We start from the raw sequence: 19,630 nt of genomic DNA, 5'->3' as shown, positions 1-19,630 counted from the left end.
TTCCTCTTCCTTGCACATTCTTTAACCGAGTACTCGAAAGTTCATTTAACATTGTAGGTGTAACTCCAACTAACTATTCCAGTACAACTTAAGATCTTAAAACATTAATTTCAACTGAACAAAAACTCTTGGCGGAGCACGTAACGTCACAAAAAAGCAATAACCCGGGGTTATCTCGAGTGGAGGTTTAACTTATGCGATTTTTCATAACTTTAAGCGAGCAGATCTGTAGTGACCCGCTCGAAAGTTGCACGTAGCAAACGTTTGTAAAAAGCCCTTTTTCCCATTTAATTTTATGGCGAGGGCGAAGCGCTTCGCGCATCCTCTGTCCGTCTTTTATTGTTTGTATTTTTTCACAACTCGACAGGGGCGTAGTAAAAAAGGAATACCCGTTGTTAACGTTCGGTACACGGTGAGGCTAGTGCGAGCTGGGGATTACGCCTTTGCTGTTAAATTGCGAACAATTAAAATGATTTGATACAATGTTATTGTTTAGAACTATATGTTTGACGACCGGTTTGGCCCAGTGGGCAGTGACTCTGCCTACGAAGCTGATAGTCCCGGGTTCAAATCCTGGTTAGGGCATGTATTTGTGTGATGAGCATGTATATTTGTTCCTGAGTCATGGGTGTTTTCTATGTATTTAAGTATTTATAAATATTTATATATTATATATATCGTTGTCTAAGTACCCTCAACACAAGCCTTATTGAGCTTACTATGGGACTTAGTCAATTTGTGTAATAATGTTCTATAATATTTATTTATTTATTATTTATTTAATGTGTTGTTTCCTGTAAAGAACTTATGAGTTTTTAATAAGGAAAATAAATTCAGTGGACCAAACCTGCTTAACATTTTAGAGCTTCAATCGACCAGCTTACTTCTTTTTGAAGCAGTAAAATAACTATATCGAAGTTCAAAAATAAAAAACAGACTTAGATTATGTTTTCGTGAAAATTGTTTTTCCGACTTTTATCTCGGTTTTTTCGCATTTAGTAATTTTAATTCCGTTTTGTCTATAGCAAGCAATATTCAACAACAATCATTTTCCTAGTGTCGTCTGGGTCGCCTGTTTTTGCTAAATTAAGTGTACCGTTTACACATAAGTTTGTGTATAAAAATATCAGTTTCCATATCAAAACAAAAATAAAATAAAAATCATTTAATGCTATTAAATACTTACAGATGGTTAGAAATAAGCGAATTGAAGATAAAGCCCGCAAAGAACGTTAAATCAAACAGAACAAAGGAAAATGTAGATACCAACATACCTTTTTTAAACAGCCAAATGCCCACTCCGGGATCACGTTTTGGAAAAATGGTTGCAGGAAGGCTTTCATTTTTAAACCGATGAATTTATGATACAGTTCCGTTCGGCATATACCTGCCGCACAAATCCGTACCTAAAAAGAGAAAAACAGGCGTTTTTTGTTGAGAAGAAATCAAATGAGAGATTTTGGCTACTAAACTCACCGTGAATCCTCGTGTGTTTTATTATTTTTATTAAACATTGGACCCAGAGGTTCCGTTAATACGATAAACGGTATTGGCCGGTATGGTGTGATTATATAATTTATAGATAAAATTATAGGTTTGTTTGAAGTCACAGAATGCAAATGTTTTTGACTTAAAGTGTTGTTACATAAACATAGATTTTATTAAAAAAATTGATCTGGGTAAGTTTAGATTTTTTTCGCATGAAAGTTGCTTAGGATCCAAGAAAATGTATACAAGAATAGATAATAAATTTGAACTCTAAAAAGTAGCATCGTGTCTCAATATTTTCAATAGCCCTGTCGCGACGAACGCGAGCCTCAACAAAATAGCAGGTAAGTCTGTGCCTTAAACAGATTTAATTGTTTATACTGGTAACACTGACAGAACATAAAAAAGGTTTGAACGTATCTTTGTCAGTAGGAGGTAGAAGAGACTTTTCCCCAATGGAACAATGTTCGTAGGGGGAATCAGTTGGAAAGAATAAAAGGAAGACCTGCGGGTGTAAATCGGTGAGTGTTAGAAATATAGTTTCATCATTATTAAGATTAGAGAGATGAAGGGATAACTAAGAACGAGAATTAGAATAGAAGCAGCCAAGAATAAGTCAAATGGTTGTGAGTGGACAGGGTCGGGCTATAAGGGGAGTTGTGGAGGCCCGCGGCGGAGAAAGAATCTCCGCCAAACAATCAGAATAGAATATAGATGGTATTAGAATTTAGATCAGAATATAAATATAGAAATCACTTCATCTCTTACTCTTTAGTACTATGTTGTATATGTTCAGATGTATCTTGTCGTTATGTCTTGTTTCTACTCAGGCATGGTTTCATACTAGAGTAATAAGGAATATTTACTCTGGTTGGCAACGTTACATAGATATAGACGTCACGACAAATTGGTGGAGATGTTGTGCGAACATATTATTAATAAGCGAAGCATAAGCATGTTCGTTAGAATAAGCACCTTTCGTTTTGCTCGGGAGGTTCCGAGGTAAAACGGAGAGGTAACAGAAAGAACGGTGGAGACCTAGAAACTCACAGAACGGTGGAGACCTAGAAACTCACAGAACGGTGGAGACCTAGAAACTCACAGAACGGTGGAGACCTAGAAACTCACAGAACGGTGGAGACCTAGAAACTCATAGAACGGTGGAGACCTAGAAACTTATATACAGATGAGAAGTTGATGTACGTTTACACATTGTTAGAAATGCAAGATGTACAGAGTCCATAGCCTAGGAATCCTAGTTTGGTCTCACAGGAACAGAACGTTTTTTCCTATTTCGTCATTCAGAAGAACCCTATGCTAGGAATCCTAGCTCGGGCTCATTAATATAATATACGGAAGGAAAACAATGACTAGATACAAATAAATGTGTTTTATTTAATTGTGAATTTATTTTATGTATTTACTAGCTAAATAATGTATTTTGAAGTGATGAAATATACTTAACTCAAATGAGCAGCGTACATGTCACAGATGTCGGAGAGTGTGAAATCTGCTTAAAACCTCGATAAGAGTTGTAGGCGAAAAAACGCCTCATGCTCGTTATGGTGGCAGCAGTGTAATGGTTTGTTCTTGTTAGCATAAATTTATCCGAACTAGTACTAAGCAACTGTCATCGGCCTATTTAGAAATTAAGGGTTTTGTTATTGGTTATTAATGCCAATTACGAAATGACATATGGATTTGTAAATGGAAACGTACTTGTCAGCTTTGGCGCTCTTTTAATCTAAGAATAACTTCAGTCGGTTACTTTGTATAAAAATGTTTGGTCTGAAGTTAGAGTATGAATGTTCGCAATCGTAATAAAAGGTATCTGAAAAAAGAAAAAACTTGGTATGGCTAAATGGCTGATTAATATTGTTTGTAAGCGAAATTTCGAAGGATACCATTGCAAGTGTGTTTAGATTAGTGGTTCTTGTATGTAATCCTGTTGTGAAAGTGCAACGAGTATACTTTACCACAGAAGATACACTGTGCTGTAGTTCTACTGTGTATAAACAAAGCAAGGATATAAACGTAAGTTTTTTCTTAAAGTTTCTTACCAGAATCCAGTTACCACGCCAATTTGGCAAAACGTATTTACGTAATGTGTGATGTTGTTTACTTGTGTAGCACTACACCGAAGTAGTTCAAATAGTATCTTGTTTAAATTCTAAAAAATTGAGTCTGTAGGACCCAGTAATGATTCTGCTTAGAGAAAGTCTAGTAAATAATGTTCTTGTGGTATACACTAAATAAAATGGATAAAATAGGTGTAGGATTGTAAGAAATTATTTGCTTTCAGTACATTCAGAATGGACGACGCCATGTTAGTTCGTTTAGAACTTATTCATGAGCGCCTATCGAACTTGATGGCGCAAAGCACCGCCATGGGTACGGTCACGGAAGAGAAATTAGCTAAACAGATTCAGCTCATCGAAGAGTGCGACTCGAAACTCACTCAAGAAATACATTTTTACATAGAAAAGTGCAGTCAAGTTTCCAGTGAAAGATTAAAAACTTTTACCAAGACACAGTTTCAGTCGGAAGAATGGAGGGTGGAAATGAAAGCTCTGTTAAAAAATCCTTCAGTGACACTTACCACTGCGAAGTTGCCAAAACTTGCCCTACCAAAATTCAAAGGAGAAACTCTGCGATGGGCAGAGTTTTGGGATCGTTTTAAGAGTAATGTACACGACAAGTCATTGCCTGATGCCGAGAAGATGGCATACCTTGTCGGCTGCCTAGAAGCAGAGGCCCTTCAGGCAGTGGAAGGCCTTGGTATAACTGAATTAAATTATAATGTAACATTAGAAATATTAAAAGAAAGGTTTGGGAACCAGCAAAAGGTTATTGATGCCCACTATGATGCCATCAATAATGTTCAAAGGGCAACGCAACATGCCACGGACTGCAGAGCAAATTTGAATATGATAGAGAGACATTTAAGAGTCCTTCAAAGTTTAGGAGAAACCATAAATGGAAATCATTTAAGGTCTACCATACTATCCAAATTCCCTGAGAAGGTGGTATATGAGTTACACTTGCTAACGCTGACGGATAATATAGATAATATACGAAGCGGACTACAAAAAATTATAACTGCAATGGAAAGTGCTAAAGAAAGCCCTGTCCCAAGTAGTAGTGACAACATTTCTACAGCAGCTTTACATATAACTACCCACCAGAAGAAAGGGAAGCAGGAAAACAAGAGGATATCCCATAAAAGGGGGTTTCTTAAAAGAAAACTACCGGAGAATACTGAGAAGATGTCAAAAAATAAGAAACCTAAGATGGCTTGCATTTTTTGCCAAGGCGCGCACTACAATGCATCCTGCACAGTGGTTCAGGATATCAACGATAGGAAAAAGAAACTAGGCAAAAGATGTTACATTTGCTTCAAGGAAGGACATAGAACAACAACATGCCACAATAGGAAGCCGTGCTTCTTCTGCAAAGGAAGTCATAATCAAGCTTTATGTCCACAAAAGCCAGGTCATAATAATATTGAGTTATCTATGGCATCTATGTCATTATCTAAACATAATGATATCAATATTAAACATAATTATTGTTCTTACCTACAGACGGCAATAGTGGAGGTGGGGCCGAAGAACTCAAACAGAACTAAGACACGAAGGCTGATTCTTGACAATGGCAGTGGTCGCAGCTATATTACCAGGAAGCTTGCAAAAGAACTTGACTTAGTAGCGGATCAGGAAGATGAACTGATGGTATTTGTTTTCGGTGCTGATGACCCAGTTAACATTTCCAGCCCATCAGTTGACATCCAAATTATAACAAGAAGAGGTATCAGAAGGGATATTCGGGTAAACATTGTGCGCCGTATAACTAATTATCTTGGTTCTCCCATGAGTATGGATGGAATTGATGGAGTAGATGTTGTAGCTGATGATGGGTCTGCTAGTGAAGAACCACAACTTTTGATGGGTGGTGATTATTATTATTCATTTCACAGAAAAGAAATGCTATTGCTGAAGGATCACTTATATTTAATTAACACAGATTTTGGCTGGATGATTGCCGGCAAGGTCCTACAAGAAGAGAAAAATAATACACTATCTGTCATTGTTACCTACTTACTTATGTCCTTTTTTTTTTTGTTTGTAACATGTATGTTTCTTTGTAGTGCACAATAAAGTATTTTATTATTATTATTATTATTATTATTATGTACTGCCAATGCCAGGAATCCGTAATACCCTATTTTGTAACACCAGACTTGCCTCTCCGGGAACCAGATATCAGATTTCTATGGGCCTTAGAAAGTATTGGGATTGTAGACTCTCCTAAGATAACTAGAGAGGAAGAGGCCATCAAACACTTTAATGAAACAGTCAAATATGAGGATAAGAGATATCAGGTGAAGTGGCCCTGGATAACGTACCCCCCTGACTTACCCACTAACTATGGTCTAGCTTATGGGAGACTGTCAAGCTTAATCAAAAGATTAGAACACGATGCCATGGAAGAGTATGATAGCATTCTGAGAGAACAACTAACCGTAGGGGTTATAGAAGTAATAGATCCATCGGAAATTGACTCTAAGACACATCCTGTTCACTATCTTACCCATCATATTATTCTTCCGAAGGGGAAGAAGGGGCGTGTGGTGTATGATGGTTCGGCTAAACTCAAGAATAGTAAAAGCCTCAATGAATGCATGTATAGAGGACCTTCGATGCTCGAAGACTTGACCGCACTCCTATTGAGATTCAGAGTTAACAAGATTGGAATTACAGCGGATGTAGAAAAGGCGTTTCTTCAAGTAGGACTACAACAGGAGGATAGAGATGTGACCAGGTTTTTATGGCTGAAGGACCCCAAACAAGGAGTGACTGAGAAGATCCTTCTTCATCTGCGCTTCTGTCGTGTCCCATTTGGGGTAATATCTAGTCCATTTTTGCTGACGGCTACGATTCGCCATCATTTGTCAAAGGGTGACCAGCACCTTATGTCAGAAATAGCAGAAAGAACTTACGTGGACAACTTAGTCACTGGAACAGACACGTTAGAGGAAGCTCGTGAGCTTGTAAACAAGACTCGGGCGACATTCACAGAATTGTCTATGAATATAAGAGAATGGACATCCAACAACAAACGATTGCTGAAGACTATTCCAAAACAGTTTCGATCAAAAGACACTGAATCGACAAAGGTATTAGGACTTACCTGGCACATAGGAAAGGATACCCTGAAACTAAGGTTGGGTGATGTACTTTCCGACACAAAGCAAGACAACACAACTACAACAAAACGAGGGATATTGCGAACTCTTGCTTCATTATATGATCCTTGCGGTTTCGCGGCACCCTTAATTTTGCCTGCAAAACTCCTTCTTCAAGAACTATGGAAAAGGAAAGAAAAATGGGATTCTCAATTGCCCGAGGACTTAGAGGAAGAATGGCAGAAGGCAGTAAGTGCTCTACAGACTGCTGCTGAAATAGAAATACCCAGACATGTTGGCCTGTCGCCAAATGAAGACACAGAGTGTGAACTTCATTGCTTCACTGACGCATCTAAAAGAGCTTACTCAGCTGTAGTATATCTGAGGATAGTGAATAAGAAAGAAGTGAGCACTAAAGTAATGCTCATAATGGCTAAATCCCGAGTTACCCCGATAAACCACACGGAAGACCTCAAAATACCAAAATTAGAATTACTTGGATTCGTCATTGGGAAGCGACTCTTAACTTATGTAAAGAACACCCTTAGAATAGAATTGAAAAGACTATGCCTCTGGTCTGACAGTGAAATAGTTTTATACTGGATGAAATCAGACAAGTTATTGCCTCCATTTGTTTGCAGAAGAATAAATGAAATCAAACAAAACAAAGATATAGAACCCAGATATGTCAATACTGAATTGAACCCTGCCGATCTAGCAACACGACCGGAACTTTGGCACACTAAGAAGGAATTGTGGTTCAATGGACCTCAATTTCTTTCGCTAAGTGAGGAGGGCTGGCCAAAGTTGCAAGAACATGGCCAGTCAGCTCTTTTTGCAGGAACTGACTCTATAATAGATACCACGTCATCTCAAGCAGAAGAGTCAGTCAGAGGAACCATAGAACAGGAAATTACAGAAGGAATGACAATAGATATAGAGAATATAGAAGACAATGGTCAGATGCAGGTTTCGGCCACTGGAGCTGATATTAACTGTGCAGAAATAAAGAATTTACAAAAATTACACTTCCCTCAAGAGGCAGCAGGCAAGAAAACAAGCCTATTCAGGAATTTAGGACTATTTGTGGATATGGATGGATTATTAAGATGTAAAGGTCGGCTTATGAACACAATGTGTTCATATGACACCAAATATCCAATACTGATACCTAAGAACTCGGAATTCACAGACAGACTGATTCTGGAGACTCATCAGAGATACTACCATGTGGGAGCCCCACATACACTGAGCATTATTCGCCAGAAATACTGGATTCCTCAAGGAAGAGCGAAGGTTCAGCGAATCATAAGAAAATGCCAGCAGTGTATTAAACATGGAGGTGGTCCCTACAAACTTCCCTCCACACCAGCACTACCAGCAGAACGTGCTAATTATAGTGCTCCTTTCACATATACTGGAATGGACTATTTTGGGCCAATCCTTGTTATGGAGAATGGACAGATGATAAAAAGATGGATTTGTCTGTATACTTGCCTGGCTGTACGCGCAATTCACATGGAAGTAGTTAAGGATTTAACTGCGGAAGAATGTTTACTTGCAATGAGAAGATTCATATCTACACGAGGAAGACCAGAACTCATTGTCTCAGACAATGCATTACAGTTTAAATTAACTGCAGAATTATTGGCGAACACATACTTCATGGACAATAAAATAAGGTGGAAGTTTATCCCTCAGCTCAGTCCATGGCATGGAGGATTTTATGAAAGGCTGGTCGGCATTGTAAAGAATTGTATGAAGAGAACCTTAGCAAAGAGAGTTCTAAATGACTCACAGCTAAGTACAGTCATTAAAGAAATCGAAGCTGTGACGAATTCACGTCCACTTACTTGTGTTGGGTCTGACATAGAATATCTTTTGAGGCCGACAGACTTTCTAACCTATGGGAAATGTATAGCGATTGAGCCTTCTATACAAAATTCCTATCCAGGTGGTTCAGTCACAAAAGAAAATCTAGTAGAGGGATGGAAGAAGGGAAGAATTATGCTAGAAGAATTTAAAAGAATGTTTCTGGGACAATACCTTTGCAGTCTACGTGAAAGGTACCAACACTCACACAAGGAACCCCGAGTCAAAACTAATCGCAGCCCTCATATTGGTGATATAGTCCAAATTAAGGGAGACTCGAAAAACAGGGAGAACTGGAAGGTAGGAAAAATCATCAGTTTGAAACGAGGAGCCGATGGAGAATGCAGAGTTGCAAAGGTCAATGTTGAAGGAAAGGAATTTATAAGATCAATAGGTCACTTATATCCATTAGAGGTGGAAGAGGCTAGACTAGAAGATTCAGGAACAGAAGAGAGAATTCAAGTAAATCCAGATGTACTGGAGGCAGAGGAATCTTCACTACAGGGAAGCACAGAGATATCTGAAATAGAATCCAGATATCCTGAAAGGGAATCAACAGAACAGATGCCACTAGAAACTGCAGTGGAGGATGATGTTAGATTGGAGACCAATGGCTTAGACAAAATACTCACTCCCGAAGAACTGATCCAGGAAAATGGTATTGGTGAGCAGGGTAAAGTGGTGTCTGAAGGTGATGAAGACGTAGAGAGAGTAGAAACTGTGTCAAATGTCAATGAAGGAAGAAGTAGAAGAGCAGCGGCGGTCCGGGCGAGAGAAAAGATTGCCCAATGGACGAGCCAGCTGATAGCCCTGCTATAGAAACTCACGGCCGTTGGGGAGTGTCGCGACGAACGCGAGCCTCAACAAAATAGCAGGTAAGTCTGTGCCTTAAACAGATTTAATTGTTTATACTGGTAACACTGACAGAACATAAAAAAGGTTTGAACGTATCTTTGTCAGTAGGAGGTAGAAGAGACTTTTCCCCAATGGAACAATGTTCGTAGGGGGAATCAGTTGGAAAGAATAAAAGGAAGACCTGCGGGTGTAAATCGGTGAGTGTTAGAAATATAGTTTCATCATTATTAAGATTAGAGAGATGAAGGGATAACTAAGAACGAGAATTAGAATAGAAGCAGCCAAGAATAAGTCAAATGTTTGTGAGTGGACAGGGTCGGGCTATAAGGGGAGTTGTGGAGGCCCGCGGCGGAGAAAGAATCTCCGCCAAACAATCAGAATAGAATATAGATGGTATTAGAATTTAGATCAGAATATAAATATAGAAATCACTTCATCTCTTACTCTTTAGTACTATGTTGTATATGTTCAGATGTATCTTGTCGTTATGTCTTGTTTCTACTCAGGCATGGTTTCATACTAGAGTAATAAGGAATATTTACTCTGGTTGGCAACGTTACATAGATATAGACGTCACGACAAGCCCCAAGAATTACTAAGGTTCATAATAAAGTCAAGCCATCGTGTGTAGAGCCGAAGAATTTGCGTGGCAATTTACCTTAAAATAGCGGGTTTCTCGTGACTTATCGGTGTAATGTCTGCCGATTGGCGGAACAAGCATAATACCGCATATCGACCACCTTGGAGTTCTTCTAATATTAAAAATTGACTATATATCTGACACTTTTTAAGGCTATAAAGTAACTTTTAATTACATAGATAGATGTATGTGACATAAATATGCCTAAATAAAAAAGTACCTGTTTTACTGTTCCAAATTCTGAATATATTCCTCGCATCAGAACCGATAGAGCCCAATACCAGGCTTCAAATTGATCAGCTTGCTTAATCTACTGAATGAAATGTAACCAGTTCGGCTCAAAGTTGCCTTGCCAATTATGCACCACTGACGGAATTATAATGCACTTTGAAAATGATCGGTGCTAGTTTAAACTAAATTCCAGACAGAATACAGACAGACAGACAGACAGACAGACAGACAGACAGACGGACATGGCGAAACTATAAGGGTTCCTAGTTGACTACGGAACCCTAAAAATGGAAACTATAGGTCTAGTTTAAGAAAATAAACTATAGTAATATTTTTTTGTATAACCGTTTGTTTCATATTTTAATAAATAAAATAACACTGCCGCGCACAGTGCTAATAATTCTTCAGACCTTGGTGCTAATATTGTACCAAAAAATGGCGACAGTGTGCATATCCCATGTGGCGGACGCCTTAAGGGCATGGTTGTGCATCAACCCGGGAGCGACTGTGCCAGAGAACCCAAAAATTCAGCGTGCATGGGACGACACTCTCTCAAAAGCTACATTAGACAATCTCATTATGAGCGCCGCGGGAGTGGACCGTGCAAGGCTTCTGGCAGTGTCGCAACCAGAATCAGGGGCATGGTTGCACGCGTTGCCTTCGCCCCAATTGGGCACCTTACTCGACAGTGACTCACTGCGCGTGGCTGTTGCTCTCCGCCTGGGCTGTGATGTATGCCAACCACACTTATGCATCTGCGGTTCCATGGTGGGTGCTGACGGCCACCACGCACTGAGCTGTCGTCGTTGCGCAGGTAGGCACCCGCGTCACCATGCCCTCAACGATACTGTCCAAAGGGCCCTTAGGTCGGCTGGTGTCCCATCGGTGCTTGAGCCCCCTGGTCTTAGCCGCAACGATGGCAAACGACCCGATGGCCTAACCCTAATACCATGGGAACGGGGGCGGTGCTTGGTGTGGGACGCTACGTGCGTCAGCACCTTCGCCGCCTCCCACATCAGCCGTACCTCGCGCACGGCCGGAGCGGCAGCCGAAACGCAAGCGGCTTTAAAGAGGCAAAAATATGCCCCTATTTGCCCAGGGTACATATTCGTTCCTTTCGCTGTAGAAACGGCGGGTTGCTTGGGAGCGGACGCAAAACGTCTCAGGCAAAAGGGGGAGGGTCCCCGTTCCGAGTCGTTCCTAGTGCAAAGGCTGTCCATGGTAATTCAGCGTGGAAATGCTGCGAGTATCATGGGCGCCTTTGCACCCGGGACGGTGGGGAGCGGTTTGTTTGTGTAAATTTTAAATTTTAATAATACTTTTTTATATTCTATAATTCTTTAGGTATATCTACATATCAGTCATTTCTTTTCCCTTGGGTATAATTAACACATATTTAAATATCCTATAGACAATTTAGACATAGACTATTCTGTTTGACTAGACCGACATTAGCAAGATTGTCCCGGTAAACATTAATTATTTTATTCCATAGTAAACCTGTGGTTTACGACCTACGTCAATTACTCGGGATTAAGCCATACCGAAGCGGGTCTACCGGAAAATAGATAAATCGTCCGGTAATCCAAACCAGAGACATATCAATATTAAGGACTTCCAATATGTGTATATTGAATGCCTCCTTACAGGCCAAGCATTTTAAGAAACAAGTATTACGCCTAATGTACTCAATTTATTACTCGACAAGAACCACATACAAAAAGTTTTCTCTACAACTTGGGAATAACTCAAATTAATTTACTAAATATTTTGATTAGTGTTTTCTAAGATTCCGGCCCCAGCCACTGAGGCCAGTCACTTTCTTTAGTATACGAAATCTATTTGAGGTTATAAATTGATCTTTATTGAGACCTACGTTATATTATACCGGGTGTTTCCTGTAACAGGAGCAATAAATTAAACTTAGTTATGTTTAAAGCGTAACAAGCACCGTCAAAGACACCAATGTCAGCGTTCATTGAAAATAATATTAAATTTGTATGAAAAAATTAAAATTTAAAGATTTCATCATTTTTAAAAGTTGTTAATCGTTATATCGTTTTAGAAGTATAATATATGGTTTAATTATTTGCTCGTGTTACAGGAAACACCCGGTATAGGATCTCAAAAGGATAGAGTGTTTAACGTGAATAGAGATTACCAGTATTTATTTTTAGATGTCTCTAATCCAAGCCAACTGTTTACCCGTGCACATTGATTATTAAAAGTACAGGGTGCGTAGAATTATGGCACTCTTTCGCTTAAAACAAGAAGATTCTAAGAGCGTACTAGTTCCTAACATTATGCTGTTTTTCCTAAGGCGTGAGCGTTTAGTGCATTTACATTTACGTTAAACCACAGATTACTTACTAGATTAGGCAAAAAGAAAAGCTAACATCATATATATAAATAAAAAAACACGCAATGAAACGGATGAACCGATTTTGATAAAACATGTCTAAAAACAACCGTTAGAAAAGCTTGCTTTTGGAAAAAAACCGCATTCAAATTACCAGTTTAATAGCTACTGTGCCACATACAGACACACGCAATAGTGGTCAAAATTATAATTATAACACCCCATTTTTGCGTCGAAGATTAAATAAAAATAAAGCCACATACAGGCTAGAATGCATCGAGCGTCTCGGAAAGTGTGGCCGTTTGTGAAGAGTGTCTTCTGTCGCCACGTCCCTCAGTCATGAGGATATGATTTGTCCTGTACGAGAAGAGAAGATTCGGCAATCTGAGGCAGGCATGAAGATAAATGCTCTCGATTTCTCATCGCAGTCTAAATATATTGATTGCGCTTTTAGTTAAGCGTATTATTATTATTATGTCTAATTAGTACAGTCAGCATCAAAAGTAGCGGATGAAACAACGCGCCAAAAGTATCTGATTTTCCGTATAACTTTTCCAAAATAGATAATTTTCTAAAATTCGCGATCGAAAATATATGTTTTACAGTCTTAGTTGTTATAATATATTAAAGACATTAATTTTTGTTAAGCTGTTACAGAATGGTACTCGTAGATACTTATGAAACGTTATTTGATCCGGTACTTTTGATGCTGACTGTACAACAACACTTACAAAAATATACGCGTGGTAAGCTGAAGTAAGGCCACTTCTAGACACACTGTCTAGTGGGTAAGTGATCTGTCCATTGGACCACCTGCGAGATCGTGGCACTGCAATTATGCCATGCTAATCGAAAACAACCTGTAAACGTTTGTTTAACGACTCTTATAGTACTTTTTGTTTTTTATGGTAAGGCGACCACGCAATAAATAAATAACTAAAATTCGTTTAATTCAGACCAGGTGATCTATATATAAAATAAAATAGCATTTTATTTCCAATCCAATTCGTTAGAGTACATTATAACATAAGCCAGTTTTTACATATATATATATATATTTATACTACGTCGGTGGCAAACAAGCATACGGCCCGCCTGATGGTAAGCAGTCTCCGTATCTTATGTACGCCTGCAACTCCAAAGGAGTTACACCCGCGTTGCCGACCTAACACTCCGCACCCTCGTTGAGCTCTGGCAACCATACTCACCGGCAGGAACACAACACTATGAGTAGGGTCTAGTGTTATTTGGCTGCGGTTTTCTGTAAGGTGGAGGTATTTCCCCAGTTGGGCTCTACTCTAGATCTGGAATGATATCCGCTGTGCTGTGCCCTACCACACTAAGCGAGATGACATTCACAATGCCCCATACTTACACCATATATTATAACTTACATAAAAACACTTAAACCTTAAAACTACATTAAAAATAATCACTGCGAGCAGAGAGGAACAAGTAACAAAAAGGTGGATTATTTAGTCCTGCCTATCACCACCTCTACCCAGTACCTTGTATCCGTAGAGATGTAAAGGGTCTCCAAGGATTGAATTCTTATATAAACAATTAAAAGACATGAAATTAACAAACAGAAAAGAACCGAATGAAGTGTCATTAATGCCACTCAAAAGTAAAGTTACATATTTATAACATAACATGTTTCCCGTGTAAGCTTAAACAGATTTGTCTCCACAAACAGCACCCGTTCACGACTATGACGCGTATCTCAGCCATCGCCTCTCTCAACCTTCATTCGAGAAAGTATGTGTTCAAATTCAGAGAATTACGCCCCGTTTCGAACTTTAAAATACGTTAAACATTTGCTAAAGATACGATATGGATTAGATATGTCAGTGTTAAAAGTGAAGTCTTTGTTTGAAGAAAATGTTGGACGTATCTTAAAGTTCGAATCGGGCCGTTAGTACACAAGGCAGGAATTGAGTCCATACCGTAAACTGAGAATCGCAGTTCTGAACCTGTTAAACCAATTTATTGACCATACATTATGATGATGTTAATGCAGCTCATGTGTATTGAAGTTAACCAACTTTACGACTAATTATTACTCAGCTATCTGCAGCACATTAGGTGCGGGCCGGGCCGTAAAGCGGTATCTTCCTCACTTTCCGGTTATAAACGCGACTGCGAGCGAAAATTTGTGGTCTCCGACGATATTCATAGCGTATTTTATTCTGAAATGCTTATGTTTTAGTAATTTGTGGGTTTGGTTTCCTTGCGGAGAAAAGGATGTAACTTCAGTTATTCTTTTACAAGGTAATTGAGGTTTAGATCACCCAAGAAGTCTTACTCCATAAAGACCTATTTATTTCGGTTTAAAGACATTTATTTCTCATAAGAAATTACATTTCACTTACTCGAGAAATATGTATGTATTTCCGAAATGTATTCAGAATATTTTTGATATTTGGTCATTCACACAGAATACACCATGTTTTTATTGAATTCCGTTAACTCCGGGTTATGTGTAATTACGTTTAAGGAAACTAAGTGGCATAGTTAATTAAAAAATATATATTTTTATAAAAGTAATTCAATGTTGCATATAGCGTTGTTGTAACACGGGAATTAAATTTAATTGAACCAAACAATTGAAAACTGTGACATATCAATATCAATTCGAACATTGATCGTCCGAGATAGTAGGTACTTACGTTTATAAACAAATGTATACACTCGTACTAAACACTAATTATTATGTAAACTGGCCCTAGGGCAAGTGTATGCGCTCGTAAGGGCCTTATAAGATAAAAATAATTTATTGATTATCTCCGAAATGGAGTTAATTAGAATACCGGTGTATTGAGAAAGTTACTTAATTTAAGCTCAGGAATGCACCCTTGAAATTAACGGAAATAAAAAGAAAACGATGTAGAAGAAGTATTTTTCTTTCAAAAGTTAAATTTGAATAGTTGCCTTGTAGATGACCATGGTCCATTTCATGATCAAAGACCATGGCGGGACATACTGTATAGATATGAAGGTCGTATTTGTCTACGTAACAGCGTGATAATGTATTATCTTTTACAATCGGGTGGCGTTAAAATTTTACTTTAATTATATCAAGTGCATATCGTCTTTCATCAAACCCTGATGTCTACGTAGCGTCAGTGACAACTACGAGGCTATATTTTTATATGGCACTGTGGCGCGTACTATAGCAATTTCCCATATATCGTGACGGTTAGCTGTTTCTTCAGCACACATCTCCATGACATTAACAACCTTACAAGATTAACTAGTCCCAAGTATAACCATAAAATCTTTAACAAATCGCTACTCCGTGTAAACTGTGCTAAAATACAGTGTACCTAAAATCATAAACCAGCTAGCCGCAACGCAAAGTCAATTTGGCAAATGCTGCACATCTCTCTTTACGGTCGGTGTGTTCCACGTCGCCTCGCCGTTTGTGCAGAATTATGCCAAAATGCCATAAATGCCCAAACAGATCGCATACATAAGATCTTGTTGGTGAACAGAGGAATATGGGCGCTTTATGCATTGTTTTACGGCGTTGCGAACATTATGGGACATTCAACTAATCGGAAAGTTTGTAGTTTATAGTTCGCGTAGATGTCAATATTCAGTAGTATTGATAATATAAATTAAATGAGTATTTAATATTCTAGTAAGGATTTCATATTCATAGTGATTTAGATGATAGACGTACAAAACGTCTTATAATATTAATTTTGTACAGTTTTGAAGCTCTGCTTGTATTGCGAAACATCCGATTCGGCAAGAGTTGAACGATGAAAACATCCTAATAATTCCATATTTTGGTATGAACAAGGTCATCCAAAATTGAAGACAATTTCACCAACTTTCACTGCACCAATCTTCCAGTATAACTGACACCACATTTTATATCTTCACTCGACTATCGCTCTTTAGAGAGAACACAGCCTGTTTCAGTTTTTTTACCTACTTTTCATTCATTTGATTTATTTATATCCATCCATTTAAATTGTTTAAGTTATTTCTGTGGTCTAAAAATTTTGCAAACAATCCTATAAAAATAAACATTCATAGAATAAATGACAATGTCTCAAACCGCGCAAAGAAGACCACGTCCTAATCTTATTAAAAAGCAACAGTAAGGTAAGCCCACTAGCAGGGCGGTCGGTATGAAAATAAAAAGTTAATTAGGACAGCAGGTAAACAACGGACACCCGCATCGTCGCTACCTTACTGTTCTTCAAGGACTTACAAACGACAAGCTTGTAACGTTTATAAGCCCTTTTACACGCACATGCGCCTTAAACGGCCGTGGAAAAGGACGGAAGTATACATAAGCATTTTATGTATATACGACCTTTAGGATAACAAAACGGACCTACATGCGTTGTGACAGAGGGCAGTAAAGAACGCATTTTATACGGTAGCGGTTTCTGCTTTTAATTCATTAAAAAATATACATACAAATTGACACTGCATTACATAAATACTTATGAAATTGCCTTCCCACATGAGCTTTGTACTGTATGTGCAAAATCTGGTCGTATTTTACTCGTAAAAGTTTATTGGTAATTCAATTTTACTTCGCCGTAGCGCTTCCTACGCTTGGATCAAGTAATTTTCAGAAGATCATTTGACTTTTTCGCCAAACCCGTGTTAAACTTTTATAAAACAAACGTTTAGAAGAGCGCAGCACGATCAAAATTATTCACGCAGTTATTTATGTTCCCGTCTATAATCAAATTACCTACGGCACCAAAACTCATTATACAACTTCAAAGGGAGCTAATAGAAAATATTTCAAAGAGAGTGCGGAATACGTACGTTCCTAAGGGAATGTGTCTAAGATTTATCTTTGCGCTGAAAAATGGTCGGAGCCGCGTGATTAAGCGTTGTGTGGGCACGTAACTCATCGACGGGATAATTGTGAAGGCTGTGTGGAGACGGTTTATGAATTTGTTTCTTCGAGTAAAGTCGGTGATGGATTCGTAAATCAGTTTTCCTGTACCTATCTCATTTATGTTTGCATCTTGGTGATGGCCCTCGCCGTTAGGTAGGAAAAGTATTCGCGACCTTGCTGAATTTTGCCAAATGTTATAATTTATATATTTTAATGAAACACTAGTTTTCGTCAGATTAGGACTGAAATACTAATTTTATTGTCAAAACAAAAATTATATCAAAAGTATTAAATATATAAAAAGGGCCACTCATGTATTTAAAGTCGAAAGCTCTCGACATGCCATGTGAGTGACCAGTTTTTAATATATGTCTGTGTCCCACGTAAGTTTTCTTATTAAAATATATAAAAAATATTTTTACCTCAACTCATATATTCCAACTGATCTCCATTGAAATCATTGACTTGTGCATAAAAATAATCTAAATTAGGGCCCATTCAAATCAACTAAATAAATAATGAATTAGTAAATAAAATTATATAAGTATAGCTTCCAATAAAAACTAGTACCAAACAAAACGCAACTATTTCTTAAGAACTCATTAAAGGCCTGATGTTCTGTATAAAAAAATAAGTGTCATTCATAGGTCAAAGTTTTTCTAAGCAATGTCACATAATGTCTTCAAACATAAATTACTTAAATAATTATTTTGTGGGCAAACAATCATGGTGCATGTGAAGAATATTAAGGGTTAGTAGACTAACGACAGTAGTGTGTAGTGTACTAAGGTTAGTACAGTTCACACATGATCCATGTGGACATAATAGACATAAAAGTCCCGCTCGACCCCACGTGCCAAGACCCTCAGGTCTATTGCCCTGTTGCGGATAGGGCTTGCAATTCGATTATTCGAATATTCGAAATTGTCGAATATTCGACTTGTTTTGATATTCGAATATTCAGCCGCTCATTTATCGAATATTCGAATATTTTTTATTACTCGAAAAAATCTATTTCATCCGCTATAGTTACAGTTTCTGTGTTTTGCCGGGTATTTTTCACAGTGAATCAGAAACGGTAGGTATCCAAATGCGAAGGAAATAATATTTTTATTGTTTTTCTCTCGATTTTTAGCTAAACCTAACTCGGTTCCAAAGAAAACAAAATCAAAAAATGATCAGGATTTCTCCGGTTTGATCAAAGTCCGCCGAGGTCTACTCCTTCCAGCTCCGACTTCTCCCTTATACACTCTCTTTATTAACCTTATTTCACTCATTCTTTCCACATGTCGAAACCATCTCAACATACTTTTTTAAATTAGTGTTACTACATCTTCGTTCAGTCCACACGTTTCCTTTATCACACTGTTCCTAATTCTATCTTGTAATCTCACACCACACACACTTCTTAACACTCTCATTTCCACTGCATCCACTTCACTTGGCTCTGATGCCTCTTTTGCCATACCCAACTTTCGCTGCCATACATAAGTGCGGCCACCAACATCCCTCTATGTACAGCTAACAGTCCTTTTTGTGACACCTTCTAGCCAGACAGCGCCCTTATGAGCAGCCGCTCATAAGAGCGCTAAGTGCCCTATTCACACGATTTCCCCATTTACTCTCCTTTAATTGTCTTGTTATCATGCTAACCGTCCCTAGTGAACAAGGTTCCCAGATACACAATTCCTTTCACTTGTTCCACTCTTTCTTGACCAATCAAAATTTCACAGTTTGACATATTTTCTCCCTTTCCAAATACCATTACTTTCGTCTTGCTTACATTTATTTCCATTCCGTTCCTTTCAAAAGACCCATGCATTCTAGTTACCATCTCCTGCAACTCTTCACCCGATGACGCTAGCAATACCAGGTCATCTAAAGAAGACATTTGTCGAGTACCCCACTCATTCTCAGCACACATTCATCTTTTCTCAAATGATGCAATGCAAACTACTGTCCACGAGTATATTAAGCAGCCACGGTGCCGCTTCACATCCTTGCCTAACACTATTTTCTATGCTAAACCACTCAACTGTCCGTTTACTCTCACACAACCACTGGAATAGAGCGGTTCAAAATACAATGGAATGAAAGGCAACTTATAGGCAAGGAATTTATAGTCAA

General features: G+C 38.3%; 2 protein-coding genes across 4 annotated transcripts; both read left to right on the top strand.

Moving 5' to 3' along the window:
• Positions 1–1,527: 1,527 nt before the first annotated feature.
• On the top strand, positions 1,528–5,645 carry LOC133520452 (uncharacterized). 2 transcript variants are annotated; one of them, XM_061854873.1, is made up of 2 exons: positions 1,528–4,980; positions 5,073–5,201. In XM_061854873.1, the coding sequence occupies exons 1-2, from the start codon at positions 3,801–3,803 to the stop codon at positions 5,114–5,116; spliced, it is 1,224 nt and encodes a 407-aa protein (XP_061710857.1). In that variant the 5' UTR covers positions 1,528–3,800; the 3' UTR covers positions 5,117–5,201. The 2 variants fall into 2 exon arrangements, with proteins under 2 accessions (XP_061710857.1, XP_061710856.1); XM_061854872.1 differs by having other exon boundaries at positions 3,370–3,522; positions 3,791–5,645.
• Positions 5,646–5,677: 32 nt separating this feature from the next.
• On the top strand, positions 5,678–9,965 carry LOC133520450 (uncharacterized). 2 transcript variants are annotated; one of them, XM_061854866.1, is made up of 2 exons: positions 5,678–9,420; positions 9,509–9,965. In XM_061854866.1, the coding sequence occupies exon 1, from the start codon at positions 5,678–5,680 to the stop codon at positions 9,362–9,364; it is 3,687 nt and encodes a 1,228-aa protein (XP_061710850.1). In that variant the 3' UTR covers positions 9,365–9,420; positions 9,509–9,965. The 2 variants fall into 2 exon arrangements, with proteins under 2 accessions (XP_061710850.1, XP_061710849.1); XM_061854865.1 differs by having other exon boundaries at positions 9,506–9,964.
• Positions 9,966–19,630: the final 9,665 nt, after the last annotated feature.

This window comes from Cydia pomonella, chromosome 8 (genome assembly GCF_033807575.1).
Source record: "Cydia pomonella isolate Wapato2018A chromosome 8, ilCydPomo1, whole genome shotgun sequence".
NCBI lineage: Eukaryota > Metazoa > Arthropoda > Insecta > Lepidoptera > Tortricidae > Cydia > Cydia pomonella.
Note: the sequence above shows the minus strand (reverse complement) of the source record. Positions and strands in the feature narration are given on the sequence as shown.